This window comes from Atractosteus spatula, chromosome 7 (genome assembly GCF_055471065.1).
Source record: "Atractosteus spatula isolate fAtrSpa1 chromosome 7, fAtrSpa1.hap1, whole genome shotgun sequence".
In the NCBI taxonomy this organism is placed as follows: domain Eukaryota; kingdom Metazoa; phylum Chordata; class Actinopteri; order Semionotiformes; family Lepisosteidae; genus Atractosteus; species Atractosteus spatula.
In genome coordinates, this window is record NC_142712.1 from 5,676,727 (window position 1) to 5,696,560 (window position 19,834).

General features: G+C 48.0%; 1 protein-coding gene across 3 annotated transcripts in view; it reads left to right on the plus strand.

Annotated features, from left to right (window-relative positions):
* The window catches only part of phldb2b (pleckstrin homology-like domain, family B, member 2b), a 53,422-nt gene extending 38,496 nt beyond the window's left edge, over nucleotides 1-14,926 (plus strand). For 2 of the 3 annotated variants that reach the window (XM_088920995.1, XM_088920996.1), the window contains 8 exons: nucleotides 2,191-2,331; nucleotides 3,175-3,274; nucleotides 6,173-6,380; nucleotides 9,203-9,293; nucleotides 10,453-10,599; nucleotides 11,122-11,341; nucleotides 11,837-11,922; nucleotides 12,410-14,926. In XM_088920995.1, the coding sequence (XP_088777121.1) occupies nucleotides 2,191-2,331; nucleotides 3,175-3,274; nucleotides 6,173-6,380; nucleotides 9,203-9,293; nucleotides 10,453-10,599; nucleotides 11,122-11,341; nucleotides 11,837-11,922; nucleotides 12,410-12,550 (1,134 nt within the window). In that variant the 3' untranslated portion in view covers nucleotides 12,551-14,926. Of the gene's footprint in view, nucleotides 1-328; nucleotides 449-1,488; nucleotides 1,705-2,190; nucleotides 2,332-3,174; nucleotides 3,275-3,730; nucleotides 3,746-4,405; nucleotides 4,442-6,172; nucleotides 6,381-9,199; nucleotides 9,294-10,452; nucleotides 10,600-11,121; nucleotides 11,342-11,836; nucleotides 11,923-12,409 lie in introns of all 3 variants that reach the window. The other variant, XM_088920994.1, reaches the window with a different exon arrangement.
* The last annotated feature ends 4,908 nt before the right edge of the window (nucleotides 14,927-19,834 follow it).

The following is a 19,834-nucleotide window of genomic DNA, read 5'->3' on the forward strand; positions in this document are numbered from 1 at the left end:
TGTTTTAATTTTGCATAACTTGCTGCAGACAGATGGGTAGATTTACTATTAAGCAATCCTAAATGACTGCTTTCCTGCATCAGCCACAAAATTTGTCAGAAGATCCTGCATCTGATAAACCCTGATCCTGATTGCAATCGCAAGACTACTGTGCAAGGGCGTCTTAATTCCTTCCCTATATGGTTGTGCGGCAGACTCGCCATGCTAACTTTCCTGGAATGCCAGTTTATTAATGTCTTGTTCTCTTTTTTTTTTTTTTGCCTGTCTGTCATCGCCCTGTGCGGCCTGTGCTTGTTCTCTGACACCCCTGCCTGCTTCCTCCCTCCAGGGCTATGTGACAGTCAGTGAGATCAATGAGCTCTATGGGCAGTCCGGGCCCCCCTCCCCTTCTCAGCCCAGTCCAGAGGGTCCTGCCCCGTCGCAGTCCCCGCAGGCCCCAGAGGAAGAGGTGTGTGTGGTTGTGGAAGGGCCTGGGCACTGTAGTTAGTGTGTGTGTGTGCTTGTGTTTGAACAGTCAGATCTGCTTCGCTGCAGCTCTGAAATGGTGGAGTAACAGTCATCCAGGCTGGGCAGCTCACAGGTGGTTTCCTTTTTGAGCAGCTCATCCATGTCTTATAGGACATCTTGTATCGAAGACTTCTGCACCAGCTTTCTACATGCTAAAACGATTCTAGTGTTTTCGTTGTGCGTTACTTAATGTAGATCTCGTAGTCTTCTGGAACAGGGAGCCATGGCAAGCACAGTCTCTGTGACTGAGCTGGTGATCTCACGGGGTGTGAACTGCAGCTTACAGCTCTATCACATTCCGCATCTTCAACCTCCCAGACCCTGGGGGTTCACTCCCCAACCCAGACCGCCTGCCAGACTGGGCCAGGAACCTACTACAACTGAACAAATCAGGCAAAATGATGTTTCGTTGAAAGAGCACGTCAGGTGCATTTTATTAAAGAAATAGCTGTTTATTTTTAATGAGGGAGTGAGGTTCATCAACACCTCTAGAGCTGCTCCCTGACAATGTAGGGAAGACTGCACTCCCCAGGTCTGTACAGCTGGTGCTGCACCCAAGGAGATTGTGTTTCAGCCCATTGAGTGTCTCATTGTCATCAGCCCAGACGGAGTGCTTTTAGCTTTCAGTGTAGGATATGTGATTTACTGTATGCAACAGAAGCAGAGGACCGTCAAAAGTGATGTATTGTATTTTGTCTTGGGATGTGTTAGTAAAATCCGTGGAGAAGTGTCCAGCCCCACTTGTAAGTTTCCTGCAGACAGGAGGTGAATTCAGTCACAGTGAGTAGGAGGCTGGTGGATTTCCTAAGAATGTCAGCTGTTACTTCTCAAATTGTGAGCTGTACACCGTATTCCAGAAACGATTTGTCAGGCAGAGTTTTGCAGCGTGTACGGAATTGATCTCTTGAATCTACACACACTCACTTCTGCTTGCTTTTTTTCTCTGCCAATTTCTCCTCTCTCCCCTCTCTCTCGCTAAAGCCATCTCACTCTTCGCCTGTGAACTCTGGAGGTGCCCCTCCTCCTTCCCCCTCTCCTCAACCCGACTCCTCTCGCCCTCACTCTCTTCGTCCGGTCCCCAAGCCCCCTTCAGTGCACTGGCCTGAGGTCATGGTCACCTATGTTGACCCTTCACCTTTACCTGAAACTCCTCCTCCTCCACCACTTCCAGCCAAAAAGCACCGCCGGCACAGGCAGGTAAAGAGCAGTTCCCACCCAGTCAGCGTGCTCCAGTTCAGTGGATGATGATGATGATGATCCAGAGGTCCTTCCATTACCTGCAGGACTGTTGTGTAGTGTTGGCCCCTGGCCTTAGTGTTCCATTATAGGCTGCTTGCTTTCCAGGCCAAATAAAAGGGCACAGGATGTAACCAGATTGTACCAGAGCCAATACAGATGCTCGCTTTTTGTCAGAAAGGTATGTCACGGCCATGCATGACATACAGGTCACGGTAACAAGTTGATCAAAGGCTTCATTCCTGTTGTACTATGTTGTGCTGTGCGTAGTAGTCCATTTTACAGGGTTTATTCAAGAGGGGAAAGCTTTCATGTGCAGATAGGCAGTGTGGGTACCAATTCCCGTGACTGTTTTACACCCAGTGTGTCTCCCCAGGTGTGAGAAGTGCATCTTTGCACGTACGCAGTAGAAAGGCCGTGACTTTGCTTCCCTGCGCTTTTTCCCAGCATTTCCGGGTGCTGGAAGAGAGGAAGAAGTCCAGCAAGGAGGGCACGCACCAGAGCGACACGCTGCCCAGGAAGAAGAGCTCCCTGGCAACGTCGGCCCACTTCAGCAGTTCCACCCTGGGGCGCAGCGCCAATCCCAAGGTGGGTGCGGTGGGTAACCACGGGCGTGGCGGAGGCACCTTCTGAGACGCTGAGCATCTTGCAGCTCGCTGTGTTAGTTTGATCATTGAGCATTTGATCCGCAAGACTCTGAGCTGCTTGCTGGTGTACACTGCCCGGCCATGCTGCTGAGCTGATTTGCTTGGCATCGTCCCAAGGAACAGCGGGTTGAGGTTTTTGTATCGTAAGTCTACGGTCAACATGTATTGGAACCTTTCTCTATCGGTTGTGGTTTTCCTTATCTTTGTGAACACAGTAGAGCTTTCCGTTGGAGGTTGTAGTTTCTACACGCTATACGAATACTCGGATCTCACCACAGACGTCTTTCAAATGTTATGTTTTGAGTATGAAGCAATGTGCTGTTCACTGGGGTCCAGTCAGGTCCGTGATAAAATAAGAAAACCACTGTGACTGTGCCTTCTCTGTAAGGGGCCAGAAACATTGTTTTAACAACATAATTTGAATATTGTCCAACAGAGAATTTTAAAAAGAAAAGCCAAAACAACTGCGATTCCCATGTTTTTCTTTCCTCAATGCAAAGGGCACCCCATCCATAGAAAAGCAGTAAATTCTTTCAATGCTGATGTTATCAAGAATTCATATTTTTGTATTTGAAGATGTAAAGTGAGATGAGAGAGATTCTTGTCTTTGGTGCCTGTTTTGGTGCTCCTGTATAAATGACACAAGCTTGTTAGAATAAAAGGCTGCAGCTCCGATCTCGAGGAGCGAAGGGTGGCAGGGAGATAGCAGAAGTGGTGGCCGGCTGGCTGTTGCCCTTGCGGCGGACTGCGTCTCTGACCGCACGGTGCCTTGTCCTGTCCGCAGTCTCACCTGCCCCTGGTGCAGAGCTCCAGCTGGGGGAGTGTCCTGCCCCGCAACCTGACCGTGTCCTCCAAAGACCTGGACTCCCGCCGACAGCACAAAGGTGAGAGGCAGTGCCCACAAGGGCATTCTGGGAGATTCCGCTTTCCACCCGGTGTGCGGGAGCGGACCCGTGGGAGTCGGGTTGTTTTTCATTCAATATTCGGACACACTTGCACTGGTGAAGCCCAGCCCAGTTGTAAAGTACAACGCCATCTGGAATGTGTCCCTGACGCACGAATTCCAGATAAAGCAGAAAAAAAGGGAATAAGGCTTTGATCAGATGTTCCTATTTTGGTCTGGTTTGTGTGCATTTTCAAGATATTGCTGTCAAAGGCTTCAGCTTCTTACAGGCTGTAGGGTGCCTCATTATACACATCTGGCTTGAGTTCCTGTACAGAGGTGAGACCAGGGCTCTCATGCTGGGGCACTCGGTTCGTGCTGTGGTCTGTTCACGTCCTTTCTCAGTGTTGCGCGATTACTCCTGACTCCTCTCTCCTTTCTCTTTGCCTTGCTGTAGGGAGGACTAAGAAAGGTAGGCCGTGCTGTGTGGATCTTTCATTTGTGAACCTAAAAGGAGCTGCTGCCTGTTTATGGCTGAGGGCAGCTGGGCGTTGAAAAGCGGTTTTCACTCCCTTGTTCAAGCATGTGCCCCGTGAATGAGCTACATCTCTGGTGTGGATTGTTTTTTGGAGTAGATGACCATAGTCACGTGTAACACTTATCATTTCATAGAAGGGTTGCGCTATCCATTTATACCTACAGAGATACAAAGTCAGAATTTAGTTCCAGAGGTTAGGAGGAGATTCTTTATCAGAATTCACTAATGATGGGAGCATGGCCATTTTTTGAAGTAGTCAGTAACCTGAAGTTTGTGCTTTACTTTCAATAATCGGCATGATACAGTAGGGAGCAGCAGTGATACCGCAGTGTTTTGGAGATCCCACTGCAGGGGTGTGAGACTGCATGCTCATTCCCTGACCATGCTGGTCTGTCCTGCATGGCTTCTGTGCCTGATGGCTGTGAGGGGACCACTGACCACACAGTCAAGCATGAGATGCGTTGGAGCTAAGGTCTTGTGTCATGCTGCTAGAAATGGATTAAATATGCACGCGGATATTAAAACCAAAGTGTCTACAGTATTTCTTGGTTTCCTTAACTCCTGCTTTGATTCATTTTGCAAAATACCTTTTAGGAACGACTTCACATTCCGAGGGGTCTCCTAAAAAAGGTAATTCTGAGCCAGTCTCTGTTTGCTCTCTCTGTGCTTTACGGTGGCGCTGCTGTCTTCTGCATGGCCAGTGAACACCGCGAGATCGTATCAGAACCAGTAATCCGAGCTATGCCTCTCTCAGCTTCAGACACCTGCAGCCATGCCACGTCAATGGTCAGAGGACGTCTTCAATCACATTAACAGAACCTCAGAGAAGGTCGGCTGTACCTAAACTGTTCTAAGGCCCAAACTCGTCTTGAGTTACTGGACTTGGATGTGTTGAGTAATTTGTGCTGCCAGCTGAGCGTCTCTGGCTTGAGGCGTGTCTCCAGGTGTTGTGTACTTTTTTTTCATTTCATCCTCAACCCAGACATTGGTGGGTTGTCGGTTGTAGTTGCAGACATCAAGCCTCTGTAATTTCAGTTGATCTCTTAAAGTAGCTGGAGAGCTTCGTGCAGGATGCTGGTTGGATGTAAGGCCAGTCAGTTTGCGCAGCGATAAGGATATTAACGCGTGTGGCTTGTGTCCTGTGATGTATTTTTCTGAAAAGGCTTTTAGTTGGGCTATTTATATTTCTGCATTCTGCATCTCTGGGAGAGTGTAGGAAGCTTTATACAGAGGCTTTTGAGCTGCTATTTGCTTATCATTTCCTGACCACCTGCAGCAGCTCTGCTGCTGCTCTTCATGCGAGTGGGGTGGGCTCTGCTGCACGGCGTGGCAGCTGCTGTTGTCCTTTAATACTGCAGTGTGGGCTGCAAAGTGGAATCCTGCTGCCTTCTGATTCCTCCCAGAGCCCCTGATATACACGGCTCACCCAGTGCTCCCACTCAGCTGCGGTGGACTTACTGTATGTGATTAACGTATCGTCTGGAGTCAGTGCTCCTCCTGGTTTCTATATACAGCGGGATGGGCTGGAGCTACTCGGGTAAAGTTCCTCACTTGGGAACAGGGGCTCAAACCCACAACCCACCGGTGATGAGTCAGGAGACCCAACACTGCGCTGCCCCCAGAATTACTGTAATGAGCAAAAAGAAAATACGGGAAAATGCAAATGAAAGTATGGATCTGGACCTTGGATTGTACGTTGGATAGTATCGAGTTTGCATGTACAGTATGTTTGCAGTAGGGGAGGCTGTTCTTGTCTTAAACTGGGGAGGTGGGGGTCCAGTTCAACAGGTCAGCGGTGCAGTGAGCGGCACACCTGTTGGGTAATTAACAGAGGGATTACACAGAGCTGTTGGTATATTTTCCTACTAACATGCAGATTCTTTACTTCCATTGCAAGCATTGAGAAGACGCTAGAGCAGTCAGTTGTTAACCATGAGAAACTATACTGTAATTAAGCCTCGTCCCTGGGAGTGTTGAGCTGTTGGGTGGTTACTTTGATTGCCTGCTATGATCTTAATCTGCCCTGTTCCTCTGTCTCACTTCTGGACATGCCATTGGCAGGCACAGACGGGGGGAGATGCAGTTGGTATGCCTTTAATTTTGGAGTCGTGAACAGCATGCTCCGAACTGGAGAGGGATAGTGTGCATCTCAGTACTCTTTACTTTATGAGATCTTTTTCAGCAGGCTCAGTGCACACATGGGGTGCAGGCATCTGAACTACAGCTCTTTAAAGGCAGGTGGCTTTTCCCTACACAACACATGTGGCTTCATCTTTCATCTGAGGACTGCGTGTTTTGTACATGAGTAACTAAAAAAATGGCAAAATATGACTGTTGCTTTTCTTTTTTTTTCCCCATAAGGGCATAATCATGACCACATGAGCGAGGAGCAGAGACAGAGACTGTCTGAGCTGTGCAGCAGAACAGCATCTGAATCTAATGTTTATCTGGATTCTTTCCATTATGCTGACAACGGATATAAGGAGCATGCTTTCGACACAATGAGCCTTGATAGTTCAGACAGTATGGAAACCAGCATATCAGCCTGCTCCCCAGACAACATCTCCAGGTAAGTGCCAATCATTCTCCAGTGTGCCCTGAGACCGGGTCTGGGATTCCTTAAGGATGTCAAGCATCAGTTCCCCATGATGCATTCCAGAAAAGAGGGGGAAACGCATGTTGCATGGTTTGTTTTTGCATTAGCTGGTCCCCTGCTTACTAATTGGACATTGTGTTGCAGAAATGTCCTTGCTTCTCTATCAGAGCCTGCGGCACACACTGCCATCTGTGGGATTTAAATAAACCTCCTTCCTGCAGAGGTGCTCTGCTTTGGTCCCTAGGGGACCCAAGTGTTAGTGTTCGCCTTTAGGTCTGTGTTCTGCCTGAGGTCCTTACCAGTTGAACACATTATTACCCTAACTGCGCCAGATAAACTCTTCTCAGGGGTCTTCAGCTGTTGGTGAAAGACCAGGCGAAGCAGCAAAGTTTTGTACCTGTGCTTTGTGGACTGCAGACAACACATCCATGCTCTGCTGAGATGTTAAAGAATAATTTAGCTGGCATCTAAAAACCCCATGTGGTTCTGCTTAATTCCAGCCTTGTTCAGGGGATGTATTTGGGTGCAAGTGAAATAAAAATAACTCATTAATGGACTTTAGAGATTAATTGTCCCCTGCAGGATAAGGGGGTTGTTCAATGGGCTGGCCGTTGCCTCTGGATTGAGGCTTCGTGTTTCTTTAGTTTTTCAGTATGATGGTCTTTACTGGGATAAAGTAGTGCAATTAGGGTTTCTTTTGCTTGCTATTGTTCTAATAAAGGGTAAAAAGTAAAGTCTAGGATTTACAGGACAGTTCCTCTCTATGAACAGACGGGAGATCAGATCTCCGCATCTCAGCCCCAGTGTCAGAGGGAAGGAGCAGTGTCTCGGGAAGTTAAATATAGAGTTACTGTCCACAGGGCAAGCAGAGTCAGGTTACAGCAAAGCCGCCGAGACTTGGAGAAAAGGGCTTTTTTTCAGCATTACCAGAATCAAGATTTCACTGCTGAAGAATTTTGTTTTTTACCACTGCGGGTCCTCGCTGATTTCCAATCGCGGGCAGGCAGTGTCCAGCCAGAGACCGCTCTGCTTGTCGCTCTCTGGCTGACCGATTCGCCTGGAGCCCCAATGAACAGCCGTCACTCAGGGCAGGACTGGCCAGTGGGCCCAGGTCCACTCTGTGCTTCTGGGTAGCTATTGCAAACTGCCCATGGCGCATGAGAAACCAAGCTGGGGTATAAGGGGTGAGGGAAAGCAGCATATTGGATTGTTTCTTTATCTGTAGAAGTGCAAGCAGGCTGCAGAGACGGGCAAATTGTCTGTTGCACAACTTCGTTATCTTTCCTTCATTCTGACGATTTGAAGCGGTGGCTGTCCTTCTTCTCTCGTCACATGCCTGGATGCTCTGTGATTGTTGGGTACAGTGTTAGGCAGATGGCACCGGGGGAGTCTGTGGCAACGCCAGCCATTAGACTGGGCACCTCTGGATCACAGCTGGGCAGATGGCTGAGGCAGTGCTGGAGTTAACCCCTCCCTCCCTCGCTCTGTGCCAGAGCTGTGCAAGGCTGCAGTCCAGCCTTCAGGATCTCTGTCCTCTTGTGATGACCAGTACCGGCTTTGTGTCTTGCCACAGCTGATCTCACTCATCCAGCTCTCCTCTTCTCCACAGCAGCTGTTTCAGAAGCAAAAATGTAAGAGCGATAGAAAAGTCTGCCCAGGGAGTGTATGCAGTGAAAATAAGGACAGAGCTCAAAACATTTTTCCTGTTAAGTTGGGTTTCTGAGAAATTATTCTCTTTTTTTCCTCCTGATTTATTCCTGGTTTAAGTTATGCAGCTGGACGGTATAGCTGTGTCAATCCAACAAAAGTGAAACAGATGGGAGTCTGTAGCAGATTTATTAATAACTCAGCCTGGAGAAAATTAGTTTGAGTAGATGCACAATTCTGGAGAAGCCTTTGATGTTTGTTTATAGCTGAATGTGGGGCTCACGTTCCAAGTTCATAACTGCCATTCCTTATCTCAAGAGAGTGTTCTGTATGAGTTTTTGTGTTATCTGTATATGATATTGGGGGAGCTGCACTGGAATGGAATTTTCATTTGGTGGTGTGGTGGGGGGAGGGGGTCTGTGGGGTGTTTTCAGGGGGTCAGGCAGTCTTTTTCTCCAGGTTTTCCTTTTGATGTTAAATCAGAACCAGGTGATTCTCTCCATCGGGCAGCTGTGGCCTGGAATCTCACACCAGCTAATCTCTTCCAAGAGCGTTATGCGGGCGTTATTGATTCCTTGTGTGAGCCCTGTGCTCTGTCGGAGCTGCGCGACATCAATTGATTTTATTTGGCTGTCCCTAATAAGTGCAGTGTGATCAAATGAAATCTGCTCTAACAAGGTTTGTTACTTCTGAACTGCAGAAAAACCAGGACAACAAAGTTAATATGTAAAGAAAAAAAAAACATTACCCTGCTATATGAACCCAGTGTCAAACACTGTTTCCATTTACTGCCATAGTTCTTGCCTACAGGCAGATGCACTGGTTGTTCCAGATGGCTCCGTTTTCATGAAATAAACGTAGGCCTCCACAAATGACATCATCTGGCGCAGTTCATTGGTTTGCTGCTGCCTGTAGCCAGTCAGTCGAGAGCTAGCTGTACAGAATGACATGAAAGAACAATGTTATGGAGGGATGCTAAACTCTGTATCAGGGTTCTGACAAGAATGTGGGACATGTGATTTACTGGGAAGCGTGACAGATTTCCCATGATAGGTGCTGCAAAAAGAGTACCGACCTGATGATAACGCGGGGATCCACTGGCGATTCTCCCCGTAACCCTGGCTGTGCCCCTCTCTCTGACCCAGCAGTGCCAGCACCTCCAATGTGGCGAAGATTGAGGAGATGGAGCGGCTGCTGAGAGAGGCCCAGGCAGAGAAGCACCGGCTCCTGGAGAACCGGGTAAGAGGAGCCCCATCTTGGAGTTCGTTCGCCCCCAGCAGGGGGGATACTGCTGTTGCAACCTGGTGCATTTCTTCCCTTTCCCTGACTGACGGCGGTTCCTGGTTCAGGAGCCAGCCCACCACCACCGCAAGTCTTAAAGGCAGCTTGAATTCCTCTGTTTTTACAGACCTGGAAAGAGGTGGTTTCAACAGGAAACTGGTAATACAGACCAAATGAGCCGGTAATTGATGCAGCTTGGTAAGAGCTCAGGTAGAATGAAAATTAGAAGGGTTTAGCCAGAGGCAGGAATGATTACCATCACAGATTGAATTCATTATGCTTGTATACCATCCCAGGGGAGACTGCAACAGAGACCACTTACCCTGTAGGGTGTTTTGTGATGGTGCTTCAGAGGCGGTTCCCTGTTTGCAGACTGGTGTACTGGTGGACAGTGTTAGCCTGTGTCGTTAAATGCCTAGAACTGAAATCTGGACTGTTACAGTCCTTAATAGTCATTCATTAACCAACATGGCACAGAAAATAGTTTGTGGGCCATGGTTCTACGTGTGGGTTTCTTTTTGAATTTCCCCTGCAAGCATTTAAGCCGTGAATAGTCATGCTCTGCAATCAGGCCACCATCAAGCAGTACAGGTAGTAGTGCAGTGTACACTCCTGCCCCAGACCTTTCGATGGTGTGTTGTGTTTAACACCCAGGAAATTGTTTCACACCCTGTGATACGCCACACTCGCTGACATCCAGCAGGATGGTCTTCACATAACCTCACTAAAAGGGACTTGTCCACTGCAGGCAAGTCCACCTGAGGTGACTTAGTCCAGCCTCCGACACCCCGATGACACAAAAAAAGGTGTTGTTCACTTGATCCCAAGGACATATTAGTTACTTTCCATTTTCCTTTCTTGATTTTCACTTGGAAAGACATTCAGCAGGTTGAATCATCTCATCGCCTGCTTCCCAGTCCACTGTCCTATCAAGGAGTAGATCGTTCAGTGTGACACTCGAGCGACTCTGACTGTTCAGTATGAGTCTGATCCAGGTGTGATACCTCGGGAGAGAGACACATTTCTTGCGCTAGCCCGTGCCTTTGTCCCGGAGGCCTGGGGCAGCCCCCGGCCCTGCTCGGCGAGGTTAAAGGTGGTATGCTGTGGTGTCCCCCAGGAGCGGGAGATGGAGGCGCGGAGGCAGGCGCTGGAGGAGGAACGCCGCCGCCGCGAGGAGCTGGAGAAGCGGCTGCAGGAGGAGACCAGCCGGCGGCAGAAGCTCATCGAGAGAGAGGTCAAGCTGCGGGAGAAGCAGAGAGCACAGGTGGGCACCTCCCAGGGATGCCCGTCTTGAGGGGGGGCTGCGCTGCAGTGCATCTACGCTTTTGCTAACAGCCCTGTTGTGGTCGGGCTGCAAGTGGTCTTGCTGGATCTCAGTTATTGTTTGTCTCCACTTCCTGCCAGACTTGACATCCTAGATCAAACAGAGTGCTTGGTAAAGAATTGAGAAAACATATCTTCATGCATTTTATCTATAAAAGTGAAAGCTGGCACTTGCAGGGAAGGGCAAATGGTTTGGGTGCTGCTATGGGCACATCCTGCCTCTTTGCTATTGCATATCCAGGCTCCTGCTTTTCACTGTCCCACTGGCTCCCAGTGCCTAGCCAGGCTCCTGCTTTTCACTGTCCCACTGGCTCCCAGTGCCTAGCCAGGCTCCTGGTTTTCACTGCACCACTGGCTCCCAGTGCCTAGCCAGGCTCCTGCTTTTCACTGTCCCACTGGCTCCCAGTGCCTAGCCAGGCTCCTGCTTTTCACCTCGCCTCTGTATCCGTTTCCTCCCCTGCAGTCCCGGCCCCTGACCCGCTACCTCCCCGTGCGGAAGGACGACTTCGACCTGCGGAGCCACATCGAGTCGGCCGGGCACAACACGGAGACCTGCTACCACGTCTCGCTCACGGAGAAGACCTGCCGCGGCTTCCTGGTCAAGATGGGGGGCAAAATCAAAACCTGGAAGAAACGCTGGTTCGTCTTCGACAGGAACAGGAGGACGCTCTCCTACTTCGCAGGTTGGCAGGCTCAGCGTCACCTTGTCCTCCGCCCTCGCGGGGGCCGTGATGGCTGTTGTCATGTGCCAGGCTCACGGCGGTGCAGTATTCCACCAGTGTGGGAGTCTTGAAATGTAAGAACGGTGACAATTGAACTGGCTTCATCACTCTGCTCTCCTCCCCACTGGGAGCTGGTGTGTGGGGAGAGGACTGGAGCATCATCCAGGTGGGGCTGCACACTGGTGGTGGTGGAGGGGAGTCCCCATTACTTGTAAAGCGCTTTGAGTGGAGTGTCCAGAAAAGCGCTATATAAGTGTCAGCAATTATTAATTATTATTATTGAACAAGCAGAGCCGTTTGGCGCATCTGAACCGTTCGATCCAAGAATCGAATTCAGCCATTTCTTGAAGGGATCCACGGCTCCAGCCTTCTCATCCCTCCCAGATGGACAGGGCACTAGTGTATTGTGGACGTGACACTTTTTAAAAAAAACACTTCTCTTGTGTTTTTCTACAGATAAGCACGAAGCGAAGTTGAAAGGAGTGATATATTTCCAGGCCATTGAAGAAGTGTATTACGATCATCTGAAGAATGCGCACAAGGTAGGGCCTGATCACCTCTACTTCATCGTGCTGTCCAACGGGAGCTGTTTGGTAGTTTGCATGCTGGCAAGTGTGAAATCAGATTTCGGGGTGAGCTGGGATGATTTCAGTTCTGGCTTGTTCTGGTCCCGCTGTCACATTGGGATTGGGAAATCCCGGAATTTTCAAGTTAATCTTTTTCTTCAAGACTGTAAAGGCTTTTGAACAATTTAATCAGAAGCATGAGCTTTTTTTGTGGTGTGCTGCTTTATGAAATCATAATTTTGCTGAATCTGTGAATTTGCCATTTGGAGGTCATTTGTGGTACAGCTGCCACCTCCATCTCATTGAGAGTGCTAGGATATGTTTGAAGAATTGATTATCCTCTCCTGTCCCAAGAAATTGGTAGAAGCTGCGGAAGGCAAGCGATGCACTAAAACCTTGCAAGTGTCTTGACTGTTACTCTGCTGCCCCCTAGTGGTCTGACCTAGTCCTGCTCCTCCCCTAGAGCCCAAATCCTTCCCTGACGTTCAGCGTGAAGACCCACGACCGGGTGTACTACATGGTGGCGCCCTCTCCAGAGACCATGCGGATCTGGATGGACGTCATCGTGACCGGGGCAGAGGGATACACACAGTTCATGGTGTAGCCGGCAGGACGGGGCTTCTGCTGGAAACGCGGATGCACCTTTTCCCCACTGCTGCCTTCAGATAACGGGTACACTAGAATACTGGGCACAGTGTGTTCTTTCCGTTTTGTGTTTTTCAATTTTTTTTGGGGGGGGGGGGAGGGGGGTTTCGATTTTGTTTTCGCTTTTCTATAAAAAGGCTTAAGAAACCACCCACGTCCTTCGCAAAGGAGGAGCCTCTCGAACCCGAGTCTGCAGCCGTTCGCTGCAAGGCATAGTACCGCCCCTCCGGGGGAGCCCACTTCCCCTGGAAAGCAATGCAGCAGCTCAGTATCACCGGCTCGTTGGCGTGGGTCGGGAACAGGGGAGCGGCGTTCGGACCGGTGAGCGAGCGGCGAGGCCGGCGTTGGAGAGTGTGGCTCAGGACCGCGCTGCAGGGTTTGTGGCGCCCAGGTCTCTGAGCATCCTCGGTGCCTTCCTGGCCACGGGGAGTCCAGGTTCACTCGCGCACCCGTGAAGGCGTGCCTTTCCCTTCAAGACCGCTTGCGGAGGGGAGCCAGCGCTTTCCCCCAGCTGGTCAGCGCCCTGGGGGGACAGAAGGGGGCGCACCCTCTGCTGCGAGATGGGCGTTGGTCGAGGCCGGGTTCCCTCTCTCTCAGCGTGGCCTGGCGGCTGCTGCCCATGCTGTCCCCGCGCTGTCTGCGGAGCGGTGGGGTTTGTTGGGGTACAGCAGAGCGGCTCAGGATCGATCCTGAACTGAAAGAGAGTGTGACGACGGTGCTTCCGCCATACCCAGATCTCACACCAGCGGCTGGGGCTCATCTCAGCGTGCACCTCTGGGTGTTGACCTTTTCTATCTCTTCGTTAATGTTTTAGGTCAATATTTTCGCCTAATGTTGCTCAGGAACAAAGAAGCCCAAATCCGACCTATGGTAATGAATTTCTTAAAGCAAAGACCTAAGAAACAGGAACAACGATCCATCTTTCTGTGTTTTTTAACCAAAGATTTTTATAGTGATTTTAATGTAAATGGGTTTGTGAGGGCAGGACTGCCCATCTGGGTGCCAGACTGCTCTGTGTGTTTGTGCAAGTGGAGTTCTGGGTGAGCGGGTGGTTAATTGACAGGGTACACTAATGGTACTTGGAGCCTTTGATGACAAACTACGTCAGACGTTAACAGTTATAAGTATTGACACGGTGCTTAGTGCTCATGGCCATTGCTCACTCGCAGAGGAATGTTGTGAAGTGCGCTAAATGCATTGAGAAAGGTGTCATGATGGCGACTTCAGGCAAGTCCAGACTCAACTCCTTGCTCTGCAGCAGTGCATAGTAATTATACTGTATTTTTATACATCAGCCATATTATTTCTTAACTCATTATTAACCACACTTTTTGTATGTTCTATCTAAGTATGTTTAAATCTCACGTAATATTTTTAAATCTTACTGAATAATGATGCATAGGATATATTTTTATTAATCATATCTGTTTGCGTATAAGCCTGTGCATGTATTTGCATACATGTGTGTATATTGCGTGTATCTTTTGTATGGTAGTAATGATGACAAATGCTGCAGACTGAACCCTTTTCTTGCATAATCTTTACCCGACCTACAAAGGAATTCTTGTGCACCATGGAAAATCCTGTTTAGTTTTGAAGTTACATACATGCTACATATGAGGTGTGCGTGAGGGGTGTAGACAGTGAGCACCTTTTCTCATCCCCTGAAGCTTTAGTTCTTCCTTGTGGTTCCAACTCTGCCTGCTAGAGGGCGCCCCAGGCCAGTATATGAGTATCACGATGAAACTCAACCCTTCCCCCCCACTCCAAAATACAAATTGTGAATTCGCTTTGTAATCACAGTCTGAGAGAGCTAAAGATTTTAAACAGAGGAGTTTTAATCCACTGATGGTTCAATTCTTGGGAAAAGCCTATGTTTTTTTTTTATCATACCGCTTTCTTCCACGGGTTATCCTGTAAATGAACATGTTTTTTAGTGTTTTGCATTTTTCTTCTTTCTAAACTATTTCAGAAAACATATACCCAGTCTTACCCCTCCCCCTCCACAGCATGCTAGCTAGGTGCTGAAAACCTGTGGGAGAATTAACACAAGATTATTAAAGGTGTGACCGCTGCCATATGTGAACCGGATGAAATGAGACATGTTTGGTTGCTGGGTATACTACCTGAAAATTAATTTGAAATAAGTGAATGTGTAGCTCATTTAACACTTTATGGAAATAATTGACAGCAGCAAAATATGATTTTTGAAAATATTTTTTCCACTCTTCTTAATGAAAGCTTTATTGTACTTTAATGTTTTATTCCATTTTGCATTTGTTCATCATGCATGCTTCCTTTATTTTTTCAAAGAAATAAATTCCATTGTGTACTGTATGTATCCTTGCTCTCTGTGTCTTCGAGCAATGTGCTCGGTGCTCCCTGCACAGTTTGTAAACCCAGTGGATCAAGGAGGGGATTGTGCCTGTTTTTATGTGCAGTCTGTGGGCCTTCAAAGTCTGGTGTTACAGTCGCAGAAGCTGGTTAGACAGATGTGAGGGTTTTAACTTTAAAAAACGTATAAGGCATGTATTCGCTTTTCTTCTTGATTACAAGAAAATCTCAAGGTTGTGCTAATGCAATGGGATACCTACTTACAGCCATGATAATAAAATAATCAAGGCAGAAAACAGTTAAAAGGTCTATACAGTGAAACAGGGAGTTTAATCTTTTCTTCATATTGAAGGCATCCTTTCAGCAGGGAGTTATTCTCTGAGAGCTGTAATGCTCGATTGTGGAATATAACCTCATCAGCAGAGCCACTAATTACTAATTTAACTAACGCTTTTATATAAGGTTACATTTGCATCCTTTTACACAAATGAATATTGTATAATGGAGCAATTCGGGAGACGTGTCTTGATCAACAGTCCAACAGCAGTGTCTCACCTGGGGCTGGAACCCACAACCTAAAGCACTGCCCCACACTGCTGCCTGGTCTTGTTCTCGACAGCCGCTTGGTCTTCAGGAGAAAAGGACAGACCATCAGCCTAATGAGCAGTGTGAGGCCCCCAAGACAACTTCGTGTTCATTCTTGATTGTCGAGTTTCGTGATCACTGATCTTAGGAAGAATTTGTAAGAACAGTGTCTGTATCCGTGTGCACGTCCGAAAAGAAAATCTGACAAACGCTGGCTTTTTTCAAATAACCAGGAATGCTGTAAAGTGAAAGGAAATCCGAATCAAAAGGCGTACAGGGTGCCATTCACCGGTCCACGCCGAGCTGAGAAAAGCATAATGGGGGTCTGATGCCCACTGATGATGCTACGGGGGGCCGAGTGACTGTAGCCCCAGTGACAGGAAGCGTCTTTGCAGCCTGTGTCAATAGACAGCACTAGTCTGTGTTCTACTGGAACAACAGACTTCAGAAGTGCAACAAGGCACTTTTGTTGATGCTGACTATTACTATATACAGTATGTAGGGCAGCATATACAACAAAGTACTCGATTTAAAAAACACAGTAAGAAGTGAAGTGGTTGAAAAATGATAGAGTGCATTGCTCATCATAGCTCTCTAATGGATAGGAGATCTGAAATTGTCTGTTTGCCAGAGACAGAGTGAACCTTCACTACAGGCAGCCTGATGAGTATTTTACTGGGATTGTTTGTGTAATGGGAAGCTCTAACATCATGGCACGAAATCCCATGCAGCCCCTGAGCAAATAATAATGACACTTGGAGTGTTGCTCTGGTGACAGTGAAGAAGTACAAAGCAGCGCATGTCTGAGACTCCTGGTCCAGCTGACAGGTGTTTGCAGAAAACTCTGAATTGGCATATATTCCCCACTGCAAATTATAGCCATTTTAGAGTTGTCTTGCACTCTCTGCAATGGTATTGCCTATGTAAGAGCATCGTGGGAACAGCAGCATTTCCTCAGGATTTTAAAGGACTTCCTGATGTAAAAGCACTTGTGACTTTCAGTGGCACTTCAAAAAATAAAAGTGCTAAGAGACTTCCTCCACTGAGAATTTGGGAAAAAAAAATAATAGGATAGTTTTTTTGTTAGTAGTTTGCATCTCGGGAGCCTGGAGGAAATATTCTAAGCAAGGTGTGTTTTGTGACCTTCTGGCTGGCTCCACTGATCTGCACGAAGCCAAAGACAGGCCCAGCTCTGTCTTATGGCACAGCTGAGTTGTCAGACCCTGCTGTGCCAGGGAAGCCCTTTGTCTGCTCCATGATTGTTATGAACAACTCGGTATTCACTCACTGTCAGCACTGAGTGAAAGCAGGCAAGCTGCAGGCAGGAGAGAGAGATTGATTTTTTTATTTCCTCAGTAATGAGAGTGGCTTGAAGGATCTTGCCTTGCTTTGCTTTTCATCAGTGAAAGTAACTGCATGTTGTAATGGAAAGATGAAGGGTGACGTCCTTGCCTCACAGAGTGAGATCTACACCCACACACCCCATGTTGTCTTTATTAGCGCGCAGAGGCTGGTCTTGGCACTTAACGGGATGACAGCAGTGATGGGATGGAACAGTGCAAACTGGGAGCATGCCCTGCTTTGTTTTGAGCATTTCAACCAAGATGCATTTTCTGGAAAAACAAATATTACTGCTCTTCAGCAAGAGGCAGAATGTAAGGGGAAAAAAAGCAGCAGGAAACGGATACGAACAACCAAAAGACATTTTTTTTTATTCATTACACCTTATAACACAGAGGACAGACAGTGTGTAGGTGCAACCGAGAGGACAAGCCCTTTATACACAGCAGCAGGGTGACCCCCAGATCAGAGCCTCCCAAGCTGCAGGGTACAATAGGCACCAGTGAAATCAGGAACCTGCCAAATTAATAATAGAAAACTACGTTGCAAAAGAGGCAAAAACCTGAACCTGAACACAGCAGCGCCGTGCAGGAAGGCCTATGGTGCGCGATACCTGCAGAAACCGCCTAGTGTGGCTTCGTCGGCAGTACAGGGGACAGTCTTGAGTCCAAAAGCCCTGAAAGGAAATGTAGTTTTCTAATATTAATCCTTCCCAACAGGTCAATCCATTATTCAAGGTCCGAAGGTGTTAACCCCGGGCTTCCTCGCAGGTGAGCGAACATGTGGTTTACTGTACCTTCTATGCAGTTGAGGTGCCAGACTCTGCTTCATGAACCGAACAGCCAGGGTTAATGGAACTTGCTCTTATTGCAGCCTTGCCTTGCTTGGTGCTGAGGATGCATTCCAGTGAAATGATGGCTGTGGGAATTGGTGCTAATAGTGGCAAATATATCCTGTGTTCCCAGGTGTTCCCAGGATCGCTACTTCTTAGAAATGAGAGTGCCATGGGGATTATCATTAATGGTATTTGTGATATTTTTATCACATCATATAATTAAAAAAACATTCTTCTGCAGCAAGACGTTTTGTTTTTAAATTATTGTATAGTTACCGAAGACATATCGGGCTTGCACCCATACTCTGGGTGCTTGTGTAGATGAACCACTGTCCTCCAGCGAGGCAGCAGTGGGGGAGGATGAGAGGAGACACACACTTATCCTGCCAGGACAGGCCTGAGCCTTCTTTCCCATGACGTTGGCTCTGGGGTGTGTTGACAAAAAGGCCCGGACACAGAGCGGCGTGGCAACTCGGCACCAAGGGAAGCAGAGCTAGGCGAGGCGTGGCCATGCACGTGTTGCTAAGAACAGCAATACCGGAAACGCAGGACGGGTTCGTCTCCGCTCACCAGTCAACGTACTGCAGAGGGGAGACCCTCTCTGCACGGCGGCCTGATCCGTGTCGGAACGCGGTGATGGAGCAGAACCGTTTTAACTCCATGGTCACCTCTGCTCTCGCCGGGGGAGGAACTGGAACACGCACACACTGTCCAGAAACAGGTTCGAGAGCCGCCAGCCCCCAGTACTGCTTGACGTGGCTCGGCCTGCTGTGAGAGGGGTATCCCTGCAGCTCCCTCACACAGTGCGTACCCCAGGATTCCTGACTCCTTACAGCAGCTGTGCCTGCCCTGGTGTGGGTTACTGTGGCACACCGTGGGAAAAGCACAGAGAAGTGCAGTAAAGAACAGTGAGATCATATAGACTAGCAAAGAATCGGAGGTATAGAAGAAGCTCAGTACAAACCACGACAATCGGAGCTAATGCAAAGAAAATGCCTGGTGAAAGATGGGGAAACTGCACACATACCGTACTGCTCAAGGCTACCCTGGCAATCACAAGTTAGAGTATAAATACCATATCTGCTGCTGGGAATCTGTGTGTAAAATAGACAGAAAAAATAAAATATAATCTGTGAAAAAAATACATCATAGACTATACTTTTAGGAAAGATTATGCAAGATTCCTTTGGGTTTCGAAACGATTCCCTGTAACATTTCAAAGGGTTTTTTTCTGGTCGGTTTTGATTGCTGGAGGATGCTGGTTAAATATCTTGAAACACTTCTCGTGAAATGACCTCTCGACCCAGGGGTTTTGGTAAAATGAGAGTGCGTTTCCACCAGAGGCCTCCAGCTCTGCTCCTGCAGAGCCTCAATCCTGGTGTTGTGAAACTCCACCATCACATCACCCATTTCTAAAGACCAGTTAAGCATTTACTTGCTTATTTCATCAACAGCGTGGTCTCCCTGATCTTTAGAAGTCAGTGCTCTGTTGGGGGCTCTCTGGGACCTGGGCAGGGTTTTTAAGGAGACCCGTGTTCTAGACCTTATGGACTCATTTATTCATTAGAGGCTGAGGGTCTGTTGTTGAATTTGTTTTTTAACAATTTCAGTGGTTTTTCATTAATATTGAATCTGATCCTGGAAAACAAAAAAAAAAAAGCACAAAGACATTCCGTGTCTTTGCCATGCTCAGCTGGCACGCTGACAAGACCGTCCCTGTTTAGAAACCTAGCAGAGCCATGAGCCCCTCCTCCGTCAGCAAAAACCCCAGCTCACAGATCTGATTGGGTGACCTACTGGGGTTGCCACGGCAACTTTAGAAGTGAGGCATGCAGAATTAGGGACACAGAATCTGAGCGAGCATCTCCAGTTGCCTCACTCCAGTCAGTGTCAGGCAAACGAAGGGCCTGGAACACCAATGTTTTCTCCAGGCTGGGCAAGAGCAGGTTGTAAATGGTGGGCACCGTATTGCACAGAGAGATGAGAGACCTCTCTCGGCAGCGCAGCAATGCAGAGTCTTGGAAAAGCGGTGTATTGAAAAATTCCTTCATAGCAGTGCAGTAGCACAGTACGTTCAACAGGATTTAGAATTTCCTTAATCTTCACATATTGTTCATTGTTTGTTTTTTCAAAGCCTTAATATTCTGG